Source organism: Silurus meridionalis, chromosome 2, assembly GCF_014805685.1.
Source record: "Silurus meridionalis isolate SWU-2019-XX chromosome 2, ASM1480568v1, whole genome shotgun sequence".
Taxonomy (NCBI): Eukaryota; Metazoa; Chordata; class Actinopteri; order Siluriformes; family Siluridae; genus Silurus; species Silurus meridionalis.
Window position 1 is genome coordinate 7553395 of NC_060885.1, and position 22356 is coordinate 7575750.

The 22356-nt window shown below is 36.3% G+C and overlaps 1 protein-coding gene across 2 annotated transcripts; it reads right to left on the reverse strand.

Moving 5' to 3' along the window:
* Positions 1-374: 374 nt before the first annotated feature.
* Positions 375-21402, reverse strand: LOC124400479 (probable E3 ubiquitin-protein ligase HERC6). 2 transcript variants are annotated; one of them, XM_046872367.1, is made up of 23 exons: positions 21124-21402; positions 19467-19620; positions 17581-17663; positions 17263-17490; positions 15784-15875; positions 15432-15559; positions 14727-14875; positions 11306-11361; positions 10528-10628; positions 9818-9877; positions 9595-9682; positions 8002-8182; positions 6667-6818; positions 6007-6138; positions 5792-5890; positions 4817-4990; positions 4600-4740; positions 4338-4504; positions 3276-3342; positions 3102-3172; positions 2711-2894; positions 1933-2035; positions 375-853 (listed from the first exon to the last, which is right to left on the reverse strand). In XM_046872367.1, exons 1-23 carry the CDS (start codon positions 21347-21349, stop codon positions 639-641), a joined length of 3051 nt encoding a protein of 1016 aa, XP_046728323.1. In that variant the 5' UTR covers positions 21350-21402; the 3' UTR covers positions 375-638. The 2 variants fall into 2 exon arrangements, with proteins under 2 accessions (XP_046728323.1, XP_046728313.1); XM_046872357.1 differs by having other exon boundaries at positions 9595-9685.
* Between the last annotated feature and the right edge of the window lie 954 nt (positions 21403-22356).

Consider the following 22356-nt stretch of genomic DNA (forward strand, 5'->3'; position numbering starts at 1 on the left):
ATAAAGCAATATATCATTGTGGTAAAATGCTTTCTCATTCACACACCTGTAAAACAATTTACTTTCCAAAATCACTTAAACTAAACATATAATTTGTGATAGAAGGGTGAAAAGAGAGATGGTTTGGACATGTGCAGAGGAGGGACATGGGGTATATCAGTAGGAGAATGCTGAGGATGGAGCCACCGGGAAGGAGGAAAAGAGAAATGACCAATCAGGAGGTTTATGGATGTGGTGAGGGAAGACATGCAGGTGGTGGGGGTGAAAGAGGCAGATGTAGAGGACAGAGGGGTATGGGGACGGATGATCCGCTGTAGTGACCCCCTAATGGGAACAGCCGAAAGAGGAAGAAAAAGAAAATGAAGAGGAAGACATAAACTGAACATACTTTTATTTCATTGTATTAGAAGAGCCTTTAAATAAGTTTCAACAAGTGTAATATTGGTTAATCAACTATATCTGTGCTGCGTATTACTTTGTAAGTGACATAATATATTTGTTTCCACATGCAATTTATCCTAATAATGCTATAAACTAATAAACTAATAATGCTATGTTATATATAATCTATGATCTATATAGTATATATGTTATAATGGTGAATACATTTTAGAACAATGTACAACCTAAACATTTTCTTATTCTTCTCTCCAAAAGCCTCTGTTGTGATTTAGTGCTTCGATAAGCTTTGTCTGTAGACGTTGCTTGTTCTCGTATGGAGGGAGCAGTAAATAAGAATGGCAGGTGAGCGATTCCGGCAGATGGTCCTGAGTGGAGTTGGGACGGTCTAACATGGTCATCCTAACCTGATCCATTCCAAGGATGGGTACGCGGTCACAACCCGTCAGAAACACTGGTAAAAGAGGAAGGACAGGAAAATGACCATGTGACCATTCAGCATTTACCAGACACACACACATACACACACACACACACACACACAAACACACATATATATATATATATATATATATATATATATATATATATATATATATATATATATATATATATATATATATATATATATATATATATATATAGTGGCGGGCGGGTGTGTGTGTGTGTGTGTGTGTGTGTGTGTGTGTGTGTGTGTGTGTGTGAGAATATTGCATTTCTAATTGTACGATTCTTGTTCACATTACTTTAATATATTGAACTGTACATTTAGAGGTCCCACATACGATCTGCATAATCAATGAAAACAAGCTCCTTAGTAAATATTATCCAAACAGGCTTACCACTATGACCACCTGCCTAATATTGTGTTGGTCCCCCTTTTAGCCATCAAAACAGTTCTGACACATTGAGCATTAACAGCATTAACTTCTTCAATAATTTGAGCTACAGTAGATCATTTGTTGGATCGGACCACTTGGGCCAGACTTCACAACTTCCTACTTGCTGCCCAAATATATCCTACACACTAACAGGTGCCATAAAGAAGAGATAATCAGTGTTGTTCACTTCATCATTTATAATGTTATAATGTCATAATGTTATGCCTGATCAGAGTGTACCTTGAAGTGGCCTTAAGGTCATATTGGTATAATAAAGGAACCCTTTTAAGGATATGATTTGGGACGTCATTTTTCCAAGATTACTTTTGACATTTGGTTCATGACATTTGTTTATCCATGGTCAATTGCTAGTTGGTGAGATTAGAATGCTAAGGATTCATCCCAAACTAGCATTAGCATCTTTTTTTGGAACTGTAGCCAAGTAGAATCTATTCACTGAAAATATGGTTAGCCAGTAAACTAAGGCTAATTACTAAACTATTGAACCTGCAAAATACTGACTATATACTTGAACATGGATAGAAATGGTGATCAAAACATACTTGCCTTGGCATTAGGTTTGGGATCAGGCTTTAATTATTGGAAACACACAAGCATGTCAAATAGATAGAAACAAAAGAAATGTACTCACAAAGAAAGGCTTTCTTTTGCTCTTGCGTCAGCTCCTCAAAGACCTCCCAGAATGCAATGATAACAGGGTGTCTCTCATGGTATTGCCCAGAATATGCGGTATTCTAAATACAACAATACAATAGTTCTTCACATAAATATAGCAGGATCATACTCTGAAATAATTCAAATCAATCTGCAAAAATGCTTCTCAATAAATGTTTTCATAATGTTTTATATCTTCAATAAACCTCCAGAGAAAAGACTGTCATGGCACAAGACTGTGGCTGTGACTGTGATACACATCTGTGTGTTCTGTCAGTCAAAACCATTACATTGTTATAGAATTCAGAGCCAAAATGAGCATCAAGCTGGAGAGGGGCTGTAATCAATGAGGGGATTGAGAACGTGAATGCCATTCTAAACAAGAGCTCCTGTAAATGCAGAACCGTCTCAGCAGCATTCCACTTTATGACTTATGACATATATTAGAAGTAACAATTTTCAGGGCTTCTTAAAGGATTCATTGGATAGTAAAATCCTAAAATGTTTCCACAGATATAATAACCAGGTAATCAGGTGTTTTCCAGATTTAGAGGAAACCAACTTTTAGTATACAGAACATAACAGTTTGTTCAATGTTTTCAAAAGAAAGCTCTTATGCCAGAAAAAACATGAATCTATCTTCTGGTAAATCCATGACTGAACGACTTTGGCTAAATTCAAACCATAATATCTGGAGGAAACCAAACAGAACTTATCAACATTGAAACCTGGCCATTTATCCGAGTTTATCAGACCTGTTTGAATGTGTCCCAGTCGTATTCCTCTGTTCCCACCATCACTCCTCTGAGCTCCTCCGGCTGGAAGAAGTTCACCACTTCTTCATCACACACTTTGTAGAATCCCCTCTTAAACTCATTAAACACCTGGTCTACTGACTTGTTCAGTGCGTAGTCGAGATATGCTTCCACATACTTCTTTCTGTGGAAATAATCATCACAATGGAGACAAACACAATAGTTTTTCATAGGTTTAAGAATCATTAACACATCCTAGGCCATTAAGATCAAATACTGTACATTATAAGAGGGGTATTAATACTGCATGCAGTTAAATAAGCTTATAGGAAGTATTAACATTTTATAAATGATTTCATATTATCATACAAATGTTCAAAATGTAGTTTACTTGTTGTCACTTGTCACAGATTTTTCTTTTCCGTTTGGCTCAAGCTCCGTTTCAACACCGTTCCAGTGCACCTGAGGGTTAAAGGAACAGATTTTTTTGTAAATGAATAATTATTTATTACAAAAAAAAATTATCAATGTCATATTATGCAATTTTGATCGAATTGTCTCGTACACAGAAATCGATGTCCAAGTCAGCGACAACTTCCTCAGAGTATTCATGAAGAATGCAGTGCAAACAACTGAGGAATAAAAAACAATACAGATATTAATACAAATGAGTAATTTTGGGTCATTAAAAGCTAATCCAAGCTTTTCAACTAAAATAATTATTAACATTTATCATACCGAGTGTGATCTACAAATAAATGACCTTCCATAATCATGTATCTTATATTTCTTATATTTGTCATTAGTTGCATTTTCACGTTAATTATTTCTCAAATGAATAAGCGGTATATACATATTATATTACATTTACTACACTTCTAACCATCTATGCTGCTTTAATTTGTGTGTGCACTCTATGGACAAATGTTTGTGGACAGCTAACAATAAGATTGATATGTTCTTTTTGAACATCCTTTTCCACATTGAGTCCCCATTTGTTGTTATAATAACCTCCACTCTTCTGAGAAGATGTTCACTAATATTCAGAAGTTTTTTTGTGGAAATTTGTGTTCATTCAGCTACAAGGGTGTTAGTAAAGTCAGGTACTTATGTAGGTGAGGCGATGAGGCCTGGGGTGCAGTCAGCATTCCAATTCATCCTAATAATGTTGAGGTCAGAGCTCTATAGCAACCTACTCTAAATCTTTCACTCCAACCCATGTAAAGCATATCTTAATAAAGCTGGCTTTGTGCACAGGGGTATTGTCATGCTGGAACAGGTTTGGGTCTCCTATATCAAGTGAAGAGAAAATGTAATGCTCCTTCATCCGAAGTCATCCTATACAGTTGTGTGCCTCTGACTTTGTGGAAACGGTATGTGTGCGGAGGGATCTGAATAATGTAATTACACAGGATTCTTTAGAACTAAATAGTAGTAACCTAGGTGGTTTTTTTTAACAACTCTGTACAGTCTTCCTAATGTGTAGTATTATTGCTGAGAACAAACAACTTCTTAATGCCTGCTTAGACCTGATAGTTATTCATAGAAAGTGCATCTATATATTATATATAGTGAAATAGTGAATTAAACTATAATTAAAGACCAGAAAAATTTACAAGTATCGTACTTTCCAGTCACAGGGAGGAACTCGATCATATCCTCCAAACTAGGCTTTACATTGACCAGCTTCTTAAACAAGGCCAGAGGAAAGGGCATGTACACAATGTTGTTGTTGTAGAGAGCCAGGCCACAGAGGATCCCAAACAGGAAGTATTGTTTTAATTCAAGCGTTGGCTGAAAATAAATAATCAGAACAATGTAATGTAAGTATGTAAGCATAAAGTAAGCATTTATCAACATTATTAAGCGTCAAATGGTATATTTTTTACCTGGGCAGGAAACCAGATCATTGTTTGATTATCATTGTACATGAACAACTCTGATTCAGGAGCCAAAAGCTTACTAAAAGCATGAAGAAAGAAATCCCGTTTGTTCACATCTGTCAGTTTGGACTCTTCTACAAACTGCACCTGTGAGAAACCTGAAAGTTAGTTTCACCGACCAGTTGCATTTTTTTTTTTTTTTTTGACAAAGTTTTCTTCTTACCACAAGAGTTTTTTTGAAGTTCTCATGGTCAGCATTGTTAAGTTGTCTGAATGTGTCCTCAAGCAGGGCAGTGCGTCTCACTTTCAGCTGGAGGATTGGTGTTGGCACTTCCCTGTGCATGTCCTGAAGGATTCCACCAGTCACCACACTGTTGTGGATGATCTGATGAGCAACCTGGAACATGAATGTAATTCGTTTATCGTTTATTGTGGAGTTTACCAAAAATGTGTTTTACGATAAATTATAATGTTATCTAACTAAAACTAAAATCAATAACAGTCTCCACTGTACCACGATCAATGTGGTTTGTTTATCCTTCAGTGGTTGCCATCATTATTGCTTTTGTTCACATTCAAGTTAAGGTGTAACTGTTTTTGACATTCATTTCATCTATTTTGCAGTTCACCAGCTCACCAGCAGTTGCAGGAAAAAGGAAAGGTAAAATGTGTTCTAAATGATTGTCAGGGATCCACCTGCCACACCCCCCTCGGAGGTTCTCACGCTGCCTGTCTCTGCCGCTCTCGGCGTTAATCACCGGCACCTGTTCCTCATTCCCATTCCCCTTTATAAGCTCTTGTTCTGGCCTCTCTCGCTGTCGGTTCTAAATGGTCAAGTTACTGATCTCCAGGATTCCAGACCACCAGCATTCCCCGCTGGTCCCTGCTCCATATCCGGATCCGTGTCCGACAGAATTCCCCGCTGGTTCCGACTCGCCGTTCCATTCGTTAAGGATTATACCCATTCCAAGGATTATACTTGCATTTGCTCCAATGTTATTTTTTACTAAAAACATCTATGCACTATTATTATTAGGAATGATGAAGTAGCCATTATTTGACACATAGAAACTTACACCTTATGATCAGAGACATTTATATACAGCCATTTCATCTAATATCAGCACAAATACATGTGTATACTGAGTACATGCAATACAACCTGACAATTAATATTCTCTAATAACAACAGGAATACCTTTGTAATTTCAGCAATGTATTTGAAAATGACGATTTTGCTCATCAGGTCCAGGAGAAATGGGTAACGGCAGAAAATGGCAGGTGTCTGAGGCACTTCCTGTCCAACATGAAAAATAAGATTAGAAAAACTAATTTGCTTACATCAGCTAGCTCCCTGTTGCGGTGGAGCGATTCTTGTTTTTTTTTTTTGTTCCACACATTTAATAGTTTTACCAAAAATGCTCCACGCTTAATCGATATCCACAGCGCAACATCATTTTCCAGTAACTGAGGTGTGGTGCCGATTTCTGGGATGTAGAACTCGCTGAGTGGAACCTTCTTTGACTTCACCGCCCTTTTGTTTCCCTTCGAATGGAAAAGCGTGGATTAATGTTAATCTAATATGAATACAAAATATAATTATTCAATTATCCTCAGTCACTAAGCTACCACCTCCCATACACACTTAAATTCAAGGTGAATATTTAATTATAACTCCATAACTCCCAGGGCTCAATTTCTAGCGTTATAAATTATTAGGTAGGTGGTAACATTTAAAACAATATAAGAAGTGGACACATTTTGACTGCCATTTACAGGAAATACACAATAAGGACTAGAGTTTGTGGACAACTTACAATAAGATCTGTATTTTCTTTTTCAAAAATGAAAGAGGTGCTTTTTCTTTTAATCTTCTGGTATAAATGCTTTAAGGTATTATGTCTGTTTATATAAATAATAGCTAATAAAGCTCGAATATAAATTTCTTGGACTTAATAACACTTTGTAATAAATTGAACAGAACTCTTTCTATTAAAAAAAGGTAATTTTCTAATTGATTTATGTATAATATCTGTCTATTGAAGTACGATAGCCCAAAAAGCAGCCACTGACCTTGTAAAGTAACTTGAGGACTTCCAGCACTGCTTTTAAACCAGGGTTATAATGTACCCACATATGCGACATCAGGAGGAAGGCGATGGCTTGTTTCCACATGCGGATATGCTTTGTCATAATGTTGGCATCCATGGAGATCCAGTGTTCTTCTGTCGGTCATAAAAAGGATAAACCATGAATAAATAAAATGCAGTTACCCATATTATACACATTTCTTCTAATTCAGATCAATTTGATTGGTATTTATGTGTGTTTATTTGTATGAACAATGTCAAAGGAAAGCTGCTTAAAAGAAATTAATAGATTAAAAGAAAAACATTACAAATTCATTAATTTAGCCCTATATCCCCTATAAGTTTAAGCTCATCAAGATGTGTGTAAGCGACAGTGGTGAGTAAAATCTCCCTGATATGATTTAAGGATGAAACATCTTGAGAGATTCAAAGGGGAACCCATCTTCATCTGTGTGACACCAAATATCCATTCAGTATAGTTCCATCATTGTTGAAATAATCAGCTGTCCACTGATGGACACTTGAGTGCAAAACAATTCATGGTGATTGTAGTCATTAGTCTCATTAGGGACAAACTTACAGGGACTTATTTATACATTCGAAATGTGTAATTTATAATTGTAAATTATTTACTATACACATGACATTGAATTGAATAGTCTTAATAGTAATAATTGCCTCTAAAATCTTAAATGTTTACTCCTGAATTTTCTTTATCATTCTGCTACTGGATTTTTAAAGGAAGTTATAAGTGAAAATGTCTTAAACTGCCTAAAACTATATTAATACAATGTACCTGCATCTCCTAAACCTTAAATCCTCATTTTGTTTCTATTAGTATTTTGAATATAGGCTACAGGAGGGTCCAAAGGTTAACATTGGCAACATTATGCACTATTGTCCTTATCACTTATGTCTGTGTTATTGGCCTTGCTGTTTCCAGTCAATAGAAATAAACTTTTATGGCTTCAACTAAAGATTTACTGTAATTGAAATATAGAAAAAAAAGCAGGATGAGGACATAAAAGCCGAGCTCATCGGGCTTTAAACCTCAATATATACAGCGATAACAGTAATTATCTGTGTAAAGCTGCTTTGAGACAATGTTTATTGATAAAAGCGCTATACAAATGAAAAGAAATTAAATTGAATTGAATTAATTTGTTGGGAAAATACAAAGGGCAAAACAATCTTCTTGCCTTTCCATGAGGGAACATAGGTTCATATTCATATCCATATTTGCCTGTAATTCAAATAGAGAAATTGATATACAGAGATGAATGTGTGTATGAATGAATAATGGCAATAAAAATCATACTCAGGATTTTCAATGCAGTTTCACTGAGGTTTGTGATGGCTACAGCTAACGGCAGCACCAGCGGAATGATGCTGTGATGTTCGTGAAGAAAGGAGCATGTGGGCAGAATCAGGAAGATCTCAGGACACCTCATCACCGGTGTAGCATACAAAAGGATGTCCACCACATGTGTGATGTTCACCTAGGGTAAAAGAACTTTAATGTAATGTAAATTTGCTCAAAATGATCAGTAGATTTACAGTAGAGATAGCGGATTTTACAGATACCAGTAGCTAGGTTGGCTTGTACGATAACCGAGTACTCATCCGATAGTTTTTTAAATGGATACTGGATAAATTAAATAAAAATAACACTCCATGTAAAATAATACTGAACTTTATTACAAAATAAAAAATGTGAGTTAATGTAATTTCAATGCTCTGGCCTTGTTAATGTCAACATTTTTCTTGTTCGTTTTCATTTTCATTTTATCTATTAACTTTACTTAATGCACTATGATCTAACATGAATGAGGTTAAGAAGCCACGTGTCAAAGCTAACAGCACATGGCATCATTGATTTGCCTCTAGAGGTCGCTCTCGAACTGTATGACAGCGTACCATCTCAGCATGCAACCCGGAAAAACTATCAGTATGGATTTTTGTGGATAGTTCCAGCAATTAACTATCAGTCCCGAATAACCTGCAAAACTGAGGAATCTCCCAACCTCTAATTTACATTTACTGTATTATATCTTAACTTGTTCAGCTTCTGTATATCTGTTTGGTTTTAGGGAGATCACTACTGATCGATGGATTCAATTATAATAGGGGTGTCAGATACACATCTAGTAGACCAGGGCGGAACAAATAAAGATTCTTATCTAAGTTTCATTGAAAATAGATGCTTTTGAGCTGATTCTTATAAAAGTTAATCGCATTACCAGTACAGTCAGGTGGGTAGTCACATAATTAGTGTGGACAGGAGCATGACTATGAATTTGAATATGGCAACTATAACTAAGTAGCTTTTTAGGTGCATTACCCCTACTAAGTGCCCTTTTTTAACCAACCTTCTTGCAACAAACTTTCATCAAAAAAACTGTAAACCATTTGATATAATCAAAGGGTTATTTTATGCTCAAGGAGACAAAACAGTAAAAACCTTGGGCCATAAATTCTTCCCCAGATATTCCCCATCAGCTAGATAAAAATATAAATATAATTTTGGATTTGCTTTCATATGTAGCACTATTTTGTGTAGATTTGTCTCTATAATTATAATTAAGTTCACTTTAATTAATTCAGTATGTACCTTGTAGATAAATGTCAATAATAAATACATTCAAACGAAGTTTGTTGATTGCTGACGTATTATTATTCACTATACTAGATTTAGATGTTGACATATTCCAGCCTGACAATAAAAACATTGTGAAGTGTTTATTGATAAATTTATGACCCTTTTGCTTTATTCCTATATTCATTTTAAATATGAACTGAATATCTGCATTATTTTTTTTTTGCCTGATTGCCATGTAAAATATTCAATAGTCACAGGATACAAATCCCTTTTATATGAAAGCTTTGCCTGATAATAAAAAATATACTCAACTGAGTTTTTGATCCAGGGAATGGTCAAGAGCTTGTCAAATGTTTGGCTAGCAGCATTCAAATCAATCTGAATGGCACCTGAAGAATTCCTACTGATTACAAAAGATTTCAAAGTGTGAGGAATGAACTGTATTATTGTGCATAGAGTAGCAGAATTATTATCAAGAATATCAAATATCTACAGGCCACTGGTTTCTCATTTAAGATATATTTAACAGATTTACCTGTCTTTGAGGAAGCAGGCGACCAGATTAGAGCTTGTGGCAAAGGTCAAGGAAATCTCTCTGTGGTAAAAAAAATTAAAGAATAAAGTAAATTATGTTTTATATATACAGTATATATATATATATATATATATATATATATATATATATATATATATATATACAAAAGATTGATAAGCTGGTTGAGACCATCGTTAAAGAAGCCTTCTTTTTGACTCTTAAAGGAAAAGTTCCACCGCTGCAATCACCTCATTGTCGTCTTTAAGACGCCTGCCACGAAGTGGTTTCTTCAAGAAGTTGTCACTGGTTGAGAGGATGGGGGATTAGGGGGGATGAGGCAGAATTTCGTACCCAAAGTCGCCCACAAATTTCACCATTTCTAAGTGATAATTACTTGGGTGGAACTTTTCTCAAGAGTCAAAAGAAGGCTTCTTCAAGGAAGGTCTCCACCAGCTCATCAATTGGAGAAGTGTCGCCTTAGGTGGAGGATATGTAAAGAAGGACTAAGCTCAATTTTCATTACATAAATTTTTATGATTAAAAGTGCTGGTACATTATGCTTTGCTATGCTTTATATATATATATATATATATATATATATATATATATATATATATATATATATATATATATATATATATATATATATAAAGCATAGCAAAGCATAATGTACCAGCACTTTAATCTTTAATAAAGCAATTTATTCTTACCTTTTGATTTCATTGATTCTTTTATCAGTCTCCAACATTGTAACCCATTTCTGCACTTGGGCTTCTTCAAGTTTCCCGAATGGCTTTCCAAAAATATTGGGCTGAACAAATAAACAAAAAAAAAAAGAAAATTGTAATGTAAATCTGCTCTTTTGTTTGAAAGCAATATCACCAAAACCTGACCATTATCTATTGAGGTTGTCAAAAATTCGTACTTATCTAGAATAATAAATCTATAAACTTTTCACAGGTATATAGAATACAAAACCTTATACTAACCATATAGACTGTATAAGACTGTAGAAAGAACATCACTTATAATCTTATACTCCAGTAATCATGTTAGTTCTCACTCTCCAGTGTTCTGTATTGTTGAAAGATTTATGATCAAACTCTTGATGTCACCCAGATGAGGATGGGTTCCCCTTTTGAGTCTGGTTCCTCTCAAGGTTTCTTCCTCATAACATCTAAGGGAGTTTTTCCTTGCCACAGTCGCCACGGCTTGCTCATCAGGGACAAATTCACACCATTCACCTTAACTGTTGATTTGTGTAAAGCTGCTTTGAGACAATGTCTGTTGTGAAAAGCGCTATAGAAATAAACCTGACTTGACTTGACTTGACAAACAACTCCTCAGCAACAGAACTGTATATATATATATATATATATATATATATATATATATATATATATATATATATATATATATATATATATATGTACTTGCCACAGGTGAAAAAGCTGTATAAAGTAATATACAGTATGGCAGTGTGTTTACCTTGAGAGATGGAAAGTAAAGAAAGTTGGTGCTGTATCCAGATGATATCTTCATTTCTATTTGAATGAAAAAAATTAGAAAAGATCACTGTAAGCAGTGTAATGGTAAGAGTGAAAGGCAGTAATGGTGTGTACGGTTGCAAACAGTGGATGTTGGTCAAGTTCATATATTGACCCATGAGCTAATAATAAGATGCAGAGTCTCAGTGCAGTGTTGTGCAGTGTGATCGCTGTCAGGACAAACAATCTCCTCTGGCATTCCTTTCTACAGCTGAGCTGTCTAATAATAAATCTAATGCTGAAGGTGTAAAATGTGTAAAATCTAGTGTAAAATCTAAATGAATGACTGCATCTTTCATCGTGTGTGTGTGTGTGTGTGTGTGTGTGTGTGTGTGTGTGTGTGTGTGTGTGTGTGTGTGTGTGTGTGTGTGTGTAAAACTCCTGAGCAAACCTGCTTGTAATTTCTCTGGATGACTTGGTATGTTTGTGCTAAATTAGATATTTTTTCTTCAATTTTCTGGGTGATATATCAGGGTCAGTTTTTTCAACAGCTTTTAAAATTATTAAAGCAACCATTTAAAAAAATATATTACAATAAGTTGTTTAAATATTACAATATGTTCTCATTGTTTAATTCCAGCACTAAATAATCTCAGGTTTGTGCCATCGACATCTCCAAGTCTTTGATTGTTTTGGGGGCGGGGCTTTGGAGGAGACACCAAAAGGAAGAGCGTCATTTCGTGATTTTTGAGATTTAAAACGGCTTTAGTTAATGTGATCCAAAATCAATGGCTCTTAAAATCATTGTATTTACTGCAATGTGTTTATGTAATGATAAATATTAATTATTTAAAAAAGATACTTCACAAGCATCTGAAGACATTTGGGTTGGGGGCAAAAATGAGTGAGGAGTTGCAGTCACCTATATTCTATATTATGTCCAGTTACCTTAAATCTGTTGTATAAATGTTAAAAGAATGTTCTAATGGTAGTCCCCATTGTAACTTAAAAATATCATAAGTACAGTCATGGCCTAGGCTACTCAGGAGTCTTAAAGAATGGTGATCAGTTTGGGGTAGTATACTGTAATTTGTTAATAATTGAATAAGAATTATTAGCAATAATCATAATAATAATAATAATAACAAATAAAACAAATAAAACACCTGTGCATACTTTTCAATAATGAGTGTTCTCTGTTGCAATGAGCAGCAGAGAGGATAAACGGAAGAAAGACAGAAGCCTTGGGAGAGAGAGAGAGAGAGAGAGAGAGAGAGAGAGAGAGAGAGAGAGAGAGAGAGAGAGAGAGAGAGAGAGAGGACTGAACGCACAGAGATGTGTGTGTTGGGTGGATGTGCGTTATAAACTAAAAATGTTGAAAGAAATTAAAACAATGGACTTTTGGAACAATGGAAATGATTACATGAGTCTAAATGAGTTCACACCATCAGGATATGCTTATAAGACTGGTCGTAAGCAACCATTTATAGTGCCCTTCTTACTGTTAGTCAAAGATTAGATTCTGGTTTAAATCATTTGAAGTGCTTGCTCGTAATGTTGTACCTTCAGATATGCAAAAAAAACCTCTACTATATCTCGCTATGGCCACCGTGTACAGACCCCCAGGGCCCTATGTTGATTTTCTTTCAGAGTTTGCTAATTTTCTGTCAGACCTCTTGGTCAATTTTGATAAAGTGCTGCTTGTTGAAGATTTGATATTCATGTCGATAATGCAAATGATGCCCTATGAATAACATTTGTGGACTCTTTTGAGGTTAAACAAAACATCACTAGACCGACTCATTGTTTTAATAATATCCCACAGAGCAGACGTCACTGATAGAGATATTTTACCTCAGAATGATGACATCACAGACCATTACCTCATATTCTACACACTACTGTTAGAGCAGATTAGCTGCGTCTCACCACAATATCGACTTGGTAGGACTATTGTTTCGACCACTAAGAACAGACTCATAAGTATTCTGCCTGATCTGTCTCAACTTCTCACTAAACCCCTAAATGCGAATGATCTTGACAAAATGGCTAACAACATAGACTCTATCCTTACTAGCACATTACACTGTTGCCCCATCCGAAGGATGATGGCGAACGTCAAGATGGAAAGTCCTGAACCGCAAGTGTGTGGGTGAGCCCTGCCGTGAGTACTGGAAAGTAAAGCGCTGGGGTGAGAACGAAAGAAAATAGACAGCTCTGCTTGGTGAACTTTTGCCTGTCTCTCTTTCTTTTAGCACGGAACCAGTGACTGTTACAGACGCATAACTTTCTATTATTAAATTCAGATAAACAGGTACACAGAAGCTCCAGCAATTCAACTTGCATTTAGAAGCATGTACTGTAAATACTTGTTCAACAGTAAAAGACCTGGGAGTTATTTTAGACAGCAAATTGTCTTTTGAAAATCATATCACCTACATTACAAAAACAGGCTTCTAGCAAAGACCACTAAAAATGGTAGAACATTCTCACAATTAGCTCCTAAACTTTGGAATAGTCTTCCTGACAGTGTTGGGAGCTCAAACACACTCTCCCAGTTTAAGCGCAGATTAAAGACGTATCTTTAGCAAGTCCTACACATAACACACATTACATATCATAAACGTGCTCCAGTACATCTGATTAAATGCTTGTGCTTGTTAATATTATGAACAGCAGCTACGCTAATTCCTCTCCACTGCTTTTCTTTCTCTACCCATCCTGAGGCATCCTGAGATTGTGCCAGCTCCAGTTGTGTCCCACCTCATAAAGATTATGGACCTTTTAAGGCCCAATGTCCAAATTCTTCATGAGGTAAAATCCAAATGGTGCTGGTGCATCCCTAGATAATTCCACCTCATGAAGAATTTGGACATTGGGCCTCTTTGAATGTTTAAAGGCGCTGGCATGGAGAAGCTGGTGTTGGAGCTTTGATGATCTCAAATGTTGATCTCTTTTATGAGTTGCTCAGTAGCTCCTGGATCCATAACGTCAACTGAATGTATAAGACTGAAGAAAGGACATTATCATAATCTTACCCTCCGGTGCTCATAGTAGTTCTCAGTCTCCAGTGTTTTGTATTGTTTTAAAGACTATAATCGCACTCTTAATATCACCCTTTTGAGTCTGGTTCCTCTCAAGGTTTCTTCCTCATACATCAAATGGAGTTTTTCCTTGCCACAGTCACCCCAGGCTTCTCATCGGGGATAAATAAACATTCACTTTAATTCTTAAGTTCTGTTAAGCTGCTTCGAGACAATGTCCATTATGAAAAACGCTATAGAATTAAACTTGAAACTTTTTGGAATCGAAACCTTGTCGCCTGCCTCCTGTTTCCTCCTCTCTTAATAAGCTTTTCACAACGAATTCCTAGTTCTAAGGCACTCTGGGTAAAACAATCATCCAAATAAACAAACGTTTACCTGTGAGCAACCCTGCTTCTGAGCTGCTCCAGTCTCCTTCCAGTCTTACCGGCTGCAGCCTGTTCTCAGTCTCACCACTCGCCTGAGATTTTACACCAGAGCCAATTGTGAAGAGGATACCAGATGGCATCAGAACCAGAGTGTGCTGGCTGTAGTGTAGATTAAAGAAGTAGGTAGTCTTGTACAATTAATAATAAAAAAAGATGCCATACCACAAAAATGAAGCTTATTGTTTACGTATATTTATATTAATGCAATTGAAAGGAAAGTATACAATTTAGACAGAATGTTCTACTTTTTATTAAAAACAACCACGTTCTGTTCTTTAAAAAAAAAAAACATCTTTGTCCCCTTATTTAATAGTAATAATTAAAGAATTGTGAAATCATGGCATAATAATAAAGTTGATTACGTTTAACAGCACCTTCATTTCTATTGGCGAATGACTGACACTTGACCGTCACTACATATGTGATTTTTGAAAGACTAAACTTTTGTTTTTACATTGCTTTAATTCCTTATAGATGAGATAAAGTTCTGCTTTAGTCTTATGCAAATCTCCTGTGATGTTGTAAAACAATAAATACATGTAAATGCTTTATTTACATATTATTCTTCCTCTGATTTGCACATGCGTCAATGGCAACAAAATGTTTTCACTTTCGAAAGGGAATGTGTCCAGTGAATATCTTATTTGTTCATCACCTTCCACAAGTTACTTGTTTAGCAGGTCCTTCAATGCCTTCAACCTTCCTGGGTAGAAGCTCGTTCTTGGTGGAATTGTGCCCGAGTTGACCGTGAGCTCCCTCTCCAAATGTGTACACCTCTCCTTCCTGACATGAATAGAAAACTGTCAGAAAATGCATGACGGGACAGGTAGATTGGCATCTGTATGATGAGTATGTGTTTCAAAAATGTGGAATATCTCTGTGAAACTGTTCTGTAGCGCACATGTAGTACAATTTATTTTTTAAAGAATAAAAGATGAAATTGCCATTATGTAGACATTATTGAATTTACCCTGCTGTTTGTTCAATGTCCTTGTCAATTGACATACCTTAGTAAGGATAGCAGTGTGAGCTGCTCCACAGCTAATAGAAGACACCTTCAAGTACTTCAATGCTGGAACTGCACACACTGTAAATCTGCCTACAATATAAAAGATGTATTATTACACTTCTATATGCAGAATGTCCAATATGCTAATTTGGGGATTGGTATCTCACTTATTTAGGGATCATTTCTGAACAAACTGAACAAAATTATAAAATTTTGTTTTGCCCCCATTTTTCATGAGCTGAACTAAAAGATCTAAGACTTTTTCTATGTCCACAAAAGATCTATTTCTCTTAAATATTGTTTACATGTGTCCAAATCTGTGTTAGTGAGCACTTCTCCTTTACAGAGATAATCCATCCACCTCACAGGTGTGGCAGATGCTGATTAGACAGCGTGATTATTGCACAGGTGTGCCACAGGCTGGCCACAATAAAAGACCACTCTAAAATGTGCAGTTTAACTGTATTGGGGGATCCGAAAACCAATCAGTATCTGGTGTGACCACTATTTGCCTCACGCATTTTGCCCTGTACAGTGAAAACCGGGATTTATCCGTAAAGAGACCTCTCCAAATGTGAGCATTTGCCCACTCAAGTCGGTTACAACAACGAACTGCAGTCAGGTTGAGACCCTGAAGAGGACGACAAGCATAAAGATGAGCTTCCCTTAGACACTTTCTGACAGTTTGAGCAGAGGTTTTTTGGTTGTGCAAACCGATTGTTGCAGCAGCTGTCCGGGTGGCTGGTCTCAGACAATCTTGGAGGTGAAGATGCTGGATGTGGAAGTCATGGGCTGGTGTAGTTACACGTGGTCTGCGGTTGTGAGGCCGGTTGGATGTACTGCCAAATTTTCTGAAACGCCTTTGGAGACGGCTTAAGACGGGCATCAGCTCTGGTGGACTTCCAGCAGTCTGCATGCCGATTGCACGTTCCCTCAAAACTTGCGACATCTGTGGCATTGTGCTGTGTGATGCACATTTTAGAATGCTGTTTTATTGTGGCCAGCCTAAGGCACACCTGTGCAATATCATATCAAGTTGCGACACACCTGTAAGGTGGATGGATTCTCTCGGCAAAGGAAAAGTGCTCACTAACACAGATTTAGAAAGATTTGTAAACAATATTTGAGAGAAATAGGCCTTTTGTGTACATAGAAAAGGTTTTAGATCTTTGAGTTCAGCTCATGAAAAATGGGGGCAAAAACAATAGTGTATATATACAGTTTACACACACACACACACACACACACACACACACACACACACACACACACACACACACACAGACAAATACAGACAAATGTATATGAACACAAAAGAATTAATTAATAAAATTTTTCCGCATTTGTGTACTGTGAAAATGTATTTGTTATGGTTCGTTTCCTCCTAGATTAATAGAACAACAAGCAACAACAAGCACAATGAATACTGTTAACATACTGTTCAAGATCTTATAATCAGCAAAATGTAAAATAGTACCATTTTCATCAATCCTGTTAAGGCCCAGCTGCCCAACACTGTTAGCTCCACAGCAGAACACCTGACCTGGGAGAGCCAAGGCCATGGTGTGGGATCCACCAGCCGAGATCTGAATGACTGGAACTCCAACAAGAAATCGTACGAGTGCAGGGTTAGGCTGCAGGTCCACTGATTTTCCCAGTCCCAGCTGCCCATATTTGTTCTGACCCCACGAAAAGACTTCACCTCCTTCAAGACAGTTATGTTCTTCTTTTATCGATATGTTTTATCACTATTATGATGTTAATTTTTTATTTAGAAAATGAAGGTCACACTTACCCTTGCTTAGAGCCAAAGAATGGAAATTTCCACAAGATACCTGCACTACTGGTATCTGGAAGGGTAACTGTAATGGAACTGGTCTGAAAAAGACCAAACAATTTTCATGTTTTAGAAATGTTTATGCTATTTATAAATTGGTAGCATTAGAATGAAATGCTGTCATCCTGATCCCAACTTTCTTCATTTAACGTTTAAATTTACGACATTTGGCAGACACGACTTGCAAATGAGAACGTTTACATAACTGAGCCATTATTGGGTTAAGGGCCTTGCTCAAGGGCGCAATAGTAACACCTTCATAATTATAGCATTTTGACCAAATGAACTACCACTTCTCAGCGAATATTATGAAATTACAAAATGCAGAAATATGAAAGATGTTGGAAAGGGGCACATATTTGGTGTTTACACGGGGTCGCACATTTATCGGTCTATAAATATTTCTAATAAAATTTTGTGTGATTGACTTTAACTGAACCACATATCTGGATTGGAAAGACATAATTTTAATGAGATCTTAAGATAAATTGTTTCTTGGGTTCTGTGCTGTAGCGAGTTTAAATCTATGCCAAGTTTAATTTACTAAGCAAAGTGGTTAGGTTACCCAAACCCTAACCATTAGTAAGCATGACACGCAATTATATATAAATTCAAAGCCTCAATGTATTAAGTACTTGTTTACTTAAGTCAAAAACACATAACAAATACAAAGAAACCGCATTTAAATCACCACCAATTAAAAATAAATAAATCTTCTTTTTCATCTTTTAGCTGCTCCCATTAGGGGTCACCACAGCGGATCATCCGTCTCCATACCCCCCTGTCCTCTACATCTGTCTCTTTCAAACCAACTACCTACATGTCTTCCCTCACCACATCCATGAACCTCCTCCTTGGCCTTCCTCTTTTCCTCCTTCCTTGTGGCTCCATTCTCAGCATTCTCCTACTAATATACCCCATATCCCTCCTCTGCACATGTCCAAACCATCTCAATCTCACCTCCCTCACCTTGTCTCCAAAACGTCCTGCACTGTCCCTCTAATAAACTCTGTTCTAATCCTGTCCATCGTCGTCACTCCCAACGAAAACCTCAACATCTTCAGCTCTGCTACCTTTAGATCCACCTACTGTCTTTTACTCACTGCCACTGTCTCTAATCCATACAACATAGGATTAAAAATAAATAAATAAATCACAGTGTTTGGTGCAACATAAACCGGCAAATGCATTGTTTTCACGTGACGTCATTTGTCAAAAGTCCGGACAATCCTGAAAGTGCATGCTAGTGAACAACATCTTTTTGAAAAGAGTTTAGCGTATACTATAATATATATAATATAAGACTATATTAATATATAATATGCTTACAAATGCTTTGATTCATTAAAAGAGTTAGGCCAGATCAGTGTTCAGGCTCGTTGCATTGACTGTTTGATTTACTAAAATCAAGCAGTATATAAGAGTCGCTTGTTCTGTCCACACTTTATTAGAAAGATGAGATTTCTTGCAATTATATATGGATATATGTTTTATTATGTCATCACTTTGAAACGCCGCTGCAGCAAATCGGTTGAGGAAACTGATTAAAATTATATTTGATATATTGGATACCAGTGTTGGGGTGGCAGACGGGGTGGCAATGCTTTTTCTTAAGCTGACAGTTGCCACCCTGATACATCCACAACCTTTCAGAAATGTCCAAACTTTTTAACAAATGGGATCCAGGATGCTCATTAAAATATAATTTTTAAGCTCCAGTTCAGTGAATTAAATTTTAGTAGAATTAAAGCAGTAGGGTTTAGTTTGACCGCTGTGGGTGTGTGTGCTAGAATGCAGTGTTCAGCCCTGGGGCCAGACTTCAGAGACCCTTTCCTAATACTTACACTGGTTTGGGACATTTTGCCACCGGGATGCTGTGGCCCAGCTGACCTTCTCCACCAGCTCCCCAGGAAAACACTTGACCTGAATTACCCAGAGCCAAGCTGTGGTCCTGTCCGCATGCCACCGCAGCTATATCTCCCAATCCTTCAATCTTCACTGCATGGAGATAAAAAAAAGAAGAGGGAAACTCACCGTGAGAAGCTCTCAAAGAAACAGAGAGAAAGACATAAAAAAAAAACGAGAAGGAGAAACCGATAAAGACCATTCTACCATTCTATAACAAAAGCAAAGACTCGAGAAAGATGGTATTAAGATGCTGTATTGTATAAACTGAAAATAAAAATAAACTAATGTATTTAAATTTAATACAGAACTTTACATGGACAAAGATTTGTGCGTTTTGAGTCATATGTGCTTTTTTAAACATCCCATTCCATGTCCCATTTGCTGTTCTTATAACCTCCACTCTTCTAGGAAGATTGGAGGCTCCATGGTTGTGGAGATTTGTGTTTAATCAGCTACAAGGGTGTAAATAAATTCTGTTACTAATGTAGGTGCAGTGAGGAGGCCTGGGGCGCAGTCAGCAATCGTATTCATCACAAAGGTGAATTTAACAGGGTTGAGTTTAGAGCTCTTTAGCAGGAGATCATCCACTTCAACCCACATGGGCATTGTCATGCTGGAACAGGTTTGGGTCTCCGAGTTCAAAAGACAGAAAAATTCAACGCTACCACATCCAAAGATACGATTGTGTGCTTCCAACTTTGTGGTAACAGTTTGGAAAAGAACTACATATGGCTGGAAAAGTCAGGTGTCCCAATACTTTTGTTTATATAGTGTAAATAAAACCCAACAAAATGATCGAACAAAACTGTATAACAAGGACAAAAATACTCCCATATCCAAACACATCTTATACAATTGAGTTTGTCTTACAGTTTTGAATACTTTTGTCTGTACAGTAAATGTTAATGAAGGTTTATGTTCAAATTATTAAAATATTTTAAGAAATCTTAATTTATCATAGCTATTTTTTAGCATTTGAATAGGTAATGTGTTATATTAATAATACTGATCAAAAAGCTATAATTTTACTTAAATGGAAATTATTTAAATAATTCTTTAAATAAGTTGATCCATGAGTGCTTTTTTCATTCATAATTATTATAATTATTATTATGAAATACAGAGGTATAATTGTAAAAATTAGCTTAATTAAACATAAAGCATGCATATTTAACTTCATCAACTTAATAAGCTGGATAATCTGGCTTTCAGCACCACTTTAGTGCTTTTGAGTATACTTTAAAAGGAAATAGTTAAACAATTATTTATTAACAATGTCTTATAGGAGGGGTCTGATGGATGAATGCCAGATATGCCAGAGAGGAGAACTGAAGAAACGAAACTGAAACTTATTAAGGCAAGAAGGAAACTTAACATTCTGTCAAGTATAATACATTACTTTTTTTTACAGTTTGGGTACAATAAATCTGTATATATACAGTATATACAACAAATAGTGATTATGTTTTCATCATTCTATAAACCAAATATTAAGTGTTATATGTATTGCTGATTTCTATATATCTTTATATTATAATTTATCCTCTCTCTCTCTCTCTCTCTCTTTCTTTCTGAGTATGTGTGTGTGTTTACCTGGTAGTTTGGTATCTTTGACTTTGGATCTTCCCAGCTGTCCTTTAGAGTTTCGGCCACAGGAAAGCACCTGGCCCCTTGCTGTCAGGAATAAAGTATGCTGTTCTCCACAACATATCTGAACCAGAGGTTCACTGAAGTCTACTGAAGTCGGAGTGAAAATATTCCCTCCAATACCGGGAAAAGCGAGCTGTGCTCTGGATAAATCTCCCCAGCAGAAGAACATGATGTTGCTGCAGAGACGCTCTGTGTGTGTGTGTGTGTGTGTGTGTGTGTCAATGTGTGTCGCCTGACTAATTCTTTAATTTAAGGTAATGTTGTCATACTTCCTACAGGGGGCGCCACGTAGCGCAATCGTTGCAATGGAGCTGTTAATCCTAATAATATTAATAATAATAATAATAATAATAATAATAATAATAATAATAATAATGATAATGATAATGAAGAAATTATATTTTACATGTAAATTCATTTATTTACATGTACATTAATATCAATATCATTGAATATTCTAACATTTAGTCATAAATGGAGTCAAGTATTATTCAACAGACGTATATAATTAAGTGTAAAATGTAAAACTGTTTTTATTATTATTATTATTATTATTATTATTATTATTATTATTACTATTATTATTATTATTACACTTAAATCCAAATTGATGAACGAGAAAAATGAGAGAGAGAGAAGGTTGAATGGTGTGGAGTTGGTGAATCAGGATGTAGATAGGATTAGTAAGGAGGAAGTAAGAGCAGCGATTAAGAGAATGAAGAGTGGAAAGTCGGTTGGACCAGATCACATACCGGTAGAAGCATGCCGATGTTTAGGAGAGATGGCAGTGGAGTTTTTAACCAGATTGTTTAACAAGATTTTGGAAGGTAAGAGGATGCCTGAGAAATGGAGAAGGAGTGTGCTGGTACCGATCTTTAAGCATAAGGGAGATGTGCAGACCTGCAGTAACTACAGGGGAATTAAGTTAATCAGTCACACCATGAAGTTATGGGAAAGAGTAGTGGAAGCCAGGCTGAGAGAAGAGGTGACCATCTGTGAGCAACAGTATGGTTTCATGCCGAGGAAGAGCACCACAGATGCCTTATTTGCTTTGAGGATGTTGATGGAGAAGGATAGAGAAGGACAGAAGGAATTGCATTGTGTATTTGTGGATTTAGAGAAAGCGTACGACAGAGTGCCAAGAGAGGAGTTGTGGTATTGTATGAGGAAGTCAGG